The sequence below is a fragment of the Mastomys coucha genome, unplaced genomic scaffold (assembly GCF_008632895.1).
Source record: "Mastomys coucha isolate ucsf_1 unplaced genomic scaffold, UCSF_Mcou_1 pScaffold11, whole genome shotgun sequence".
In the NCBI taxonomy this organism is placed as follows: domain Eukaryota; kingdom Metazoa; phylum Chordata; class Mammalia; order Rodentia; family Muridae; genus Mastomys; species Mastomys coucha.
In genome coordinates this window covers 32423457-32432408 of record NW_022196893.1, presented here as the reverse complement: position 1 = coordinate 32432408, position 8952 = coordinate 32423457, and the positions used below count along the sequence as shown (strand labels likewise).

The 8952-nt window shown below is 48.9% G+C and overlaps 1 protein-coding gene across 7 annotated transcripts in view; it reads right to left on the bottom strand.

Moving 5' to 3' along the window:
- The window catches only part of Scn8a (sodium voltage-gated channel alpha subunit 8), a 182910-nt gene that overhangs the window by 14461 nt on the left and 159497 nt on the right, over window positions 1–8952 (bottom strand). For 6 of the 7 annotated variants that reach the window (XM_031356119.1, XM_031356110.1, XM_031356124.1 and 3 more), the window contains 3 exons: window positions 3345–3629; window positions 962–1015; window positions 397–534 (listed from right to left, as the gene is read on the bottom strand). In XM_031356119.1, the coding sequence (XP_031211979.1) occupies window positions 397–534; window positions 962–1015; window positions 3345–3629 (477 nt within the window). Of the gene's footprint in view, window positions 1–396; window positions 535–961; window positions 1016–3344; window positions 3630–8844; window positions 8946–8952 lie in introns of all 7 variants that reach the window. The other variant, XM_031356141.1, reaches the window with a different exon arrangement.

Below are 8952 nucleotides of genomic sequence, written 5' to 3'. Positions count from 1 at the left end.
CTGTGGGTGACCTCTCCATGCCCGCCATGAGTGAGCCCTCTGTGGGTGACCTCTCCATGCCCACCATGCTACTCGTGCCAGGTCTGCCTCTCCCTATGGTGCTATCTGCCTCTTTTTTCTGTCCCTCCTTCTGACAGGAAGTCCCAACAGGAGTGGCCTTGAGAATGCAAAACTTCAGGGAAATGTTGTAAACCACACACCACAAAGTTCAGCCTCAAACAAAAGGGGTTTTCTGGGGCTGGTGTCTGGACAGTGGGCTAGTGCTACCATAAGGTGGAAATTTGAGTTAGAGAGAGAGAGAGAGAGAGAGAGAGAGAGAGAGAGAGAGGCATTCTCTCTCTAGTGCCTCTCATCTGGGCTGGCCTCTGCGGCTGGCAGGGTGGAGAGGAAACCTATCTTTTTCTTCTGCTGGTTGAAGTTGTCAATGATGACACCGATGAACAGGTTGAGGGTGAAGAAGGAGCCGAAGATGATGAAGATGACGAAGTAGATGTACATGTAGATGTTGCCCTCATAATCTGGCTGCTCGTCCGGCTGTCGAAGGACAGGAAGGAAGGACCCAAGTCAGTTCCTGGGTCATCGGGTGGCTGACTCCAGCATGCCAGAGCCACCAGCTCTAATCTCCCTTTGTGTGGCTGACAAGCTTGGGGTTATCTCTGCCCTCCCATGGTCTACCCACCCTTCAAAGGCACTGTCACCTGTGGGATGAGGTATGGGGACCAGGCATGAGGGTAGTCAGTGCCACCAGGGTCAAGTAACCAGCTGGGTCTGACCAAGCAGTGACAGGGGGAGGATTTACTGAGAGGAGGGGAAGTATCTATAATTAACAGGACAAGCAGTTAGTGTCCAAGAGACACTTCTGGCCCTCTGTTCTTCTGCCCTGTGTGGTTCCTGATGGATCTACCACGCAGCTTGCCTTCTATCATTTAAGCTGGCCACATTTCACCATGCATGTCCTTACCTTTCGGGAATCCACAGCTGCATACATGATGTCCATCCAGCCTTTGAAGGTTGCCTGGGAAACAGAGTCAGTCATTAGACCGTGCCTGTTAGGGAGTGGTTGGGAGCCAAGGCAGGATCCTAAAGGCCAGGCTTAGGTTCAATGAGAATACAAAATGGGGAGGGGGGTAGGAGGTACAGCTTAGATAGACATAAGTTACTTTTATCAACAAAGATTTCAAAAGAGGCTTTGAGTAAAGTCCCTGAAAATATCACTGAAGTCTGGCAAAGAAACAGATGGTGGTGACTGGATTGATGCTCGCTGACAAGGTCCGAGAGCAGAGCCCACAGCGAGGGCAGGTGGACCATGTGCGTGAATGCTTGGAACTCCACCAAGGAGCCACTCTATGAAAAGCACCAAGTGCCCGGGATACTCACAGCTGTGTTAAAGGGACAAACCCAGAGGTTTGGAACTCATCCCTTACTAACACACCCATGTGGCCTTGGGACTAGCTTACTGACTTCTTCCTCAATAGCCTCTTCTCAGCCCTCCTTCAGCCTGCTAGAGCTGGCATGGTGGAGCATGAACAGTCAGCTTAGCATTCTCAGCTTCGCTGAGCTCAACCAGGTTCCAGACTTTTGGGGGGCTGCTTTACTCATTGGATGGCCTGTGGCCAAATGGTCCTGTGCACACATAGACAGTGGACACTTGTGGGGCTGTCCTGTGCACACTTGGGTAGTGGATACTTGTGAGCTCTCCTGTGCACACATAGACAGTGGACACTTGTGGGGCTGTCCTGTGCACGCTTGGGCAGTGGACACTTGTGGGGCTGTCCTGTGCATACATAGACAGTGGACACTTGTAGGCTGTCCTGTGCATACATAGACAGTGGACACTTGTGGGGCTGTCCTGTGAACACATAGACAGTGGACACTTGTGGGGCTGTCCTGTGCACGCTTGGGCAGTGGACACTTGTGGGGCTGTCCTGTGCACACATAGACAGTGGACACTTGTGGGCTGTCCTGTGCACACTTGGGCAGTGGACACTTGTGGGCTGTCCTGTGCACATATGGAGAGCGTACATTTGTCAGGCTGCCTAGTAGATGCACACCTGTTTTCTTGAGCTGCTTAGGTTTAAGTCACAAGCCCAACCTATTTCTTCTTTTAACGAGTTAGCTATTTGTGGTGCTAGGAATTGAACCCAGGGTCTCGTCCACATCAGGCAAGGTCCCTACCCTTCCATTCTAGCCTTAAGCCTAAGAATCTCCAACTTCTTAAACTGACAGAAAAGCAAAGGGGCTGGCATGAGATGGAGCACAGCTATCTCATTAACTTTGCTCCTGCTGCACCTAGCAGTGAGAGCTTACCATGGCTGGCTTAGGCTGGGAGCTTTCTTTGCACCATTATGTTTAATTCTTAAAAAGACTGAATAATGTAGGCATAGTAATAACAGGAGTGAAAACACAGAATAACAATTATCTTAATTAACTTCATGCTAGGCATTGTGCTGAGATTTTTTTTTTTAAATCACAAATTCTCTTAACAACTAGGCAAGGCATTATTATCTGCATTCAACAACAGAATCAAGGGTCATCAAAGAAGCTGAGTGATTTGTCCCAAGTTATGAATCAGGAAGCACTTGGCTGTGCCTCAGCTCCATGATGCCTGATGTCCTACCAGCTCCCATGCAGCGTTTGGTGTCAGCCAGCAAATGTTCCCAACACCTGTGAGGACACTAGGAAGCTAGGGATGGTGGGACAAGCTTTGGCAGAAGTAGCTTAGTAACTGACACACTGGGACCCATGCCGGAGGCTGAGCTCGCTGCAGGGGTGGCGGCATAGTAGCGCTGGCTTGTTCTTAGTACACAACAGCACGGTTGTCCCTCTGCGTTGTACTCTATCACCCTGGCCTTCCCACTCAGCTTCTCTGCTTCTCTTCTCCCCAGTTAACTGCACACTTGGCCCTAGGGAAAGAAGATGGCCCCTCTCGCCTAGAGGCTCTCAACCTTCCTACTGTTCAGACCCTTTATCACAGTTCCTCATGCTGTGCTGACCCCTAACTGTAAAATTATTTCATTGCTACTTCGTAACTATAATCTTGCTACTGTTATGAATCATGATGTAAACATCTGATCTGTGACTCGGGATCGAGACCCACAGGTTGAGAAACGCCGCTCTAACACCCTTCGGTCTGCGGCAGTGCTGTCTTCCACTCAACAGAACCGGGCCTCTCACCAGATTCTTCCAAGTGGCATCGGGAGAGCCAGGGGAAAGGCAATGCCCTGAGACTGATTTGGGGAACATAATGCTCTCAGGAGCCCTAAGAGTGATCCTGACCTGGAAGGAAGAGGATGGGGCCTGTGCTGGCTGCCTGCCTGCCCCAGGCCCGAAGCAGAAACACTCACCACTTGAAGAAGGGCCAGGTAGCCTGCTCCGACATTGTCGAAGTTGATCTTGACGTTCTTCCATCGGATCTCTGTGTTGTTGCCCTCCATGAGCTTCTCACAGTCGGTTTTATTGTTGACATCTTCGATTTCGAACCGGACTTCAGAAGTCTCGTTAAAGCAGTAGTGGTATTTCCCCGCAAACAGGTTAACTCCCATAATGCTGAAAATCAGCCAGAAGATGAGACACACCAGCAGCACGTTCATGATGGAGGGGATGGCGCCCACCAAGGCGTTCACCACCACCTGCATTGGAAGGGAGGCAGCTGAGTGCTCACAGGAATCAACCACAGGCACATTCTATTTGTTTCCAGGAGGGGAACGGCATTTCTCTGCCATGTATTGTCTTTGCAACTAGAGTAACTGGACAGACAGGTCCACAAGCGGGACCCCAAGTGCCCATGTCTCTGCACTATATTTGGGCGAATTTTTAGTAAGTTGTGGTTTATTTCGGTTAATATAAACTCTGCCCAAGTTGAGGGTTTTTTTCCCCCCTAGGCATCAACCTGGGACCAGAAAAACAATTTCTCTTAGTCCAGACTTCCTTTTTTCAACTCACAAAATATGCTCCATTCAGAGAGCAAACATAAACTCACTAGCGGCCTTTCGACAGACATTCCCCTTCTGGAAAACAAGGCACAGCTGTTCAAAGTCAGAGCGCCGCCCTTCGGGTTAGCACAGTACAGAACGTCTTACAATTATGCAAGGCAGTTATCTCTTCTCAGGCAAGAGCTGAGCATGCAGATTTTTGCAGTCTCAAGGAAGAAAGAAAAAGCTATATTCCCTCTACCAAACAGTTTAAGATTAAAATGTGAGCAGACATGAGTCTCCCTCAAGGCTCACTGCCGTTCTGCCTTCGATACGCTGACAGCTCTGTGCAGTCAGGGCCTCGACTCTATGCTTCACAAAGTTAAACCGAGCAGCCGTTAGGAGCACATACTTCTTGGGTTCTGCTACACTCGAGGCAGCCGGGCAGCACCTTCCATCTCAGCCGTGTTCACTAGAGCCCAGTGCTCAGAAGGCAACACTGGAGGTCACCAGGTCAGACCTTGTCTTGAGCCGGGCAGCCAAGGCCCAGAAAGGCTGGCCTGCTAGCATTGTTTTTACTTCAGACTGTCCTCCCTGGACAACATGGCTGAGGAGACACTGTGTTGTCCTGTACTGGAAACAGCTAGTCAGACTTCCTTTAGACTGTTCATTTTCTGAATGTGCAATCCAAATATGAAGGCCTTTAGACTGAGAGGCAGTTCTTCCTTAAGTCTTAGACCAAGACCATAGTAGCTACTCCTTCAAGCAAGGGCACCTAGAATCTCTGCAGCCTGGAGAGTCTCCTTGTTAGTTTGAACATTTATCAAGGGTGCTAGATAATCAGGCTCAATCTTTACCTCATTCTACAGCTGTCCATCTCTGGTGGGAGCACCCAAAACAGGCAGAGGAGGATGGTCCACAATGGAACTGTTACCTCTCAAACAGGAAAAGCAGGTTACAAATTGACAAGCTCATGTGTGTGTGTGTGTGTGTGTGTATGTGTGTGTGCATGTGTATGTGTATGTGTGTGTGCATGTATGTGCACACATGGACAAGCACATGCAGGATCATGTATGCATGTGGCGTGTGAGTGCATGTGTGTGGCATGTGTGTGGATGCATGGGTGTGGCACATGTCGCCTGGTGTGGAAGCCTGGATCTGTGAATTTTCCTAGCAAGTCAGCCTATCACCTGCTCTGTAGACTCGTCCCACTTCGAGGATGCTGATGAGCTCTTGTGAAGTTCAGTTTAACCCACCCTACATGGTGTCCACATGTTAAAGTAACACGTGGATGCAAACTACTTACTGCAAGGGAGAAACAGCTAACCCTAGGCAATCTCTTCAAACTCTTATAAGTCTAATGCTAAAGTGAGCCTCACTGCTCACAAAATATAAAAAATCTTATAAAGTAAAATGTATCTGCAAAATACACTTTTTCCCTCTCTGTGCAGGGGATGAAGAGGGCTTTTCATTTGAGCTATAATCTCAGCCTCTGCAGTGTATTTTTATTTATTAATCACAAGTACTGGAGAACTCCTTACGTTAGCTTTACAAACCAAACAGCGGACAGAGTTGGTGGAATTTGCCCCTCACTTCTCTGCTGTAAATGACGGCCACCAAGCCATAAGCACTGACACAGAGTTAACTACAACCCAGAGTGACTGTCACTGCGTCCATCTCAGCAGCCCAGAGGCAAGACAAGCCTAATGACAAAGTTCTCACCCACGGTCACTCACTACCCTAGCTCTCTTCCTGTGCCCTCGTTATGATGGGATTTATTATTGGTAAAAAGCTAGATTTCTGCAGCTTAGGTTCAGAACTCAAGGGTGGGTTCCAGAAACCTGTGAGGGGTTTGTGTTTTTCAGAGGCAGTTTATACTCAGTGATCGATATGACTTTCACTTAGTTGGTCAGAAAAGTATTGGGTGTCAATTCTCAGATTTCCCATCCCCACACTGACTACTCCTGCTCGGCATCAGCACGTTGTATAGTCTGTGAGATAGCTTTTAGCATCTGGCAGAGGGAACATGGCTTTAGTGACAACCATGTACTGACGACAGAGATGCATGCATGTATCATAGCAGTGGATACCCTCAAGAGTTAACAGCACAGCAAGGTCTGACGGGTCACTATGGAGGAGAGAAAAGCAAAGAGCGACATAGTGTTCCTTTGCCAATAGCAGGAAGGACTGTTGCAATTTCTGGTCTTTGGTTTGAGGAAGGAGAGAAGACTGAAGTGAGTGCCCAGGACAGGCTAGGTTGACACCCCCTTTCCCCTGAAGGGCTGAGCCTTGAGCCAGAGCAGCACGGTAACAGTCGAGCCCATCTGCATGGAGGCTGTTTGGCTTACCAAGGTCTCCTAACTGAGAGGGTTAGGTGGTATCTTGCAAATGCTGGCATAGAGAAGCCAAGCTACTGAATGACAACACAAGCCCCGTGGAAAATTATGCTTGAATAAACACAGGCACTACTGGGTAACTTGCTATAAACTCTGCCCAGCCAGGTAGCTTCTCTTCCACAGAGGGGATGGAGAGCTTCAGGAATGGATCTCTAAGTCCTCTCCACTAGAAGCTAGTTAGCACTGCTGGTTGACCATCACCAACCAAAAGAGGTTCTTCTACCCCGCTGACCCACTGAGCACTACTGGCTTAACTTGCAGCTTTGGGCTCACACTCGTTCTTGCCACTGTTACCTTAACCCAAAACAGGTAAGTACTTTAAAAATGAAACTCCCTCTTAATCTATTCTAGACTTTGGGTTTCTAATCTTCTTGAGAGTTGGCAAGTCCAACTTTTGGGGGACATGGCAAATGAGAGGTGAGGGAAGGTGAGAGGGTTAAGTGGGAAAGGGGGGGTGGTTACCAAAAGGACACCTGTATCTGGACTACTCAAATCACTTCCTTTGAACAGATGGCTCTAGCTGGTTCATGGAGACTGCTTTTGACACAGTGATAGAGTGACAGTAAGGAGCAGCCAGATGGAGAGAGTTCAGAGTGCCAGCAGGGCATACTGAGAGCTGTCTAGAGGTAGTGGCGATCTCTTTAGGAGGTCCAGGTTCCTTGTTAGAGACTAGGTTCAGGTCCAATGGTGTAATCAATGCCTTTGATGGAATGTTCATAGCTGTATCCTGTTCAGCCACCAAGGTGGACTAGTAGCTCTAAAACTACCAGAGCTTATTATCCCTTATGAAATATGTGGGCAGGCAGCAGGGGGAGCAGAGACAGACATTTTAACCCTGCTTCCATTCACGCTCCGGCCATTCTAACTGTTGACCTTAGAGTACTATGCACTCTCTCTGAATTCAGCCTAGTTGGAACAGCAATATGCTCAAGTCTCTCTTACTTGTGGGAGAAAGACTTAGAAGTCATTTTTTTTTTTTGCCTTTTTTTTTTTTTTTTTTCCGAGACAGGGTTTCTCTGAGTAGCCCTGGCTGTCCTGGAACTCACTCTGTAGACCAGGCTGGCCTCGAACTCAGAAATCCACCTGTCTCTGCCTCCCAAGTGCTGGGATTAAAGGCATGCGCCACCACCACCCGGCAGAAGTCATTTTTAATAAGAATGAATTAACTGTCCTGGAACTGCCCTTCTTGCAGAAGGGCATCAAGAGGGCTGTCGAAAGCTTGGGTTTAGGAAGCCAAACTGACCGTGCTAGAGGAAACAGGAGCTCATTGAGACATCGTTTGTTTAAATAAACTGATAACATTCCTAAGTCTCCGTAAGTTCCGCTTTTCTGTACAGCTGTGAATAGGGTCACAGCGGCCAGGGTCACAGATGAGGAATGGGCACAGCCGCACTGTCCTGGGCTCCAGTTCTGCCCATCAGTCTTACTCCCTATGGACCATTGCAATCACTCCATTCTTACGCCTACGTTCTGAAGTTTGCACATTGAAAATCATCCTCTGATTTGCTCTCCTGCATGTATTCGACGTCTAAAGTAACAGGAGCTTTCTTGGGCCCCATATGTAGTAACAGACCTCTCTGATTAGCATAGGGCAACTATCACCACCAAACCAGCTGTCCATGTGATTTTCTGGAACACAACATTTTAGTTTGTGCGCATATATATCTGTGCACACTAACAATCATTAAAGCCAAGAGAGAAAAGGCATCAAAAGAGAAAGCCTTTCTAAAATGACACGGGGGGTATCCCCTTGTATCGTCTGGACTTGGGTAGTATATCGCCCAAGCAGGAAGGAACAGGGGGTCTCAGGAGATTTCAGAACTAGCTGATACGCAGTCACCTAGCACTGTCCGCTGTTCTGATGGTGTGAGGCCAGGGGCCACAGAGCATGGGCACAGGGGTTGGGGTGAGGGGGGAAAGCTTTGCTATCAGACAGAGGCTGCCAGTCCTCTTGGGACTGGGCTGAGAACAACAAGGTGCAATGAGAGGAATCAGAATACAAAGAAAAGCATCTCTTCTCCCGGGGTCATGCCAAATTCTGCTCCACCCCCAGTCCCAAGCCTGCCACCTTGTCATCAAGTCCCTCCTTGGCTGTTTTCTCAGTGACTCCCCCAAGGCCACAGGCCTCATCTGGTTGCTGCTTCTACCCAGCACTCTGTCTGCCTGCAGCCTAGGCTTTTCGGTGGGTCTCTGGGTTATAATTCCCCTTCTTTGCACCTGGTGATTCTCCCTATAAATCCAACAGCCCGGAAAGCCACCCCGAGTGCTACAGGTAAGCCAGGCCAGATGAGGGAGCCAGTGTTAACATGTTCTACAGCGGCACGTTGTTGGGGTTGGGGCTGATATTAATGTGATGAGGCAGCTTAGTGCAACTCCCCTGCACACGGGGCAGGTGCGAGGGAGAGCGTGGAGGATCAGATCAGCGGCTGCGTCACAGAGCTCGTGTCTGAGTGATCTTTCCACTGTGTGATCAGTTCTAGCATGCTTTAACAGTTTCCATTGGCATGCAGAAGGATCAGCTACTCTTAGTGTCTTACCCTCATCCCTTCAAATCGTGATAAGGCTCTTAAGGGTCTCAAAGCTCTTAGGGTCCTAAGGGACTTTATGGCACCTAGTTCCGAGTAGCCCAGGGCATTAGCTATAAG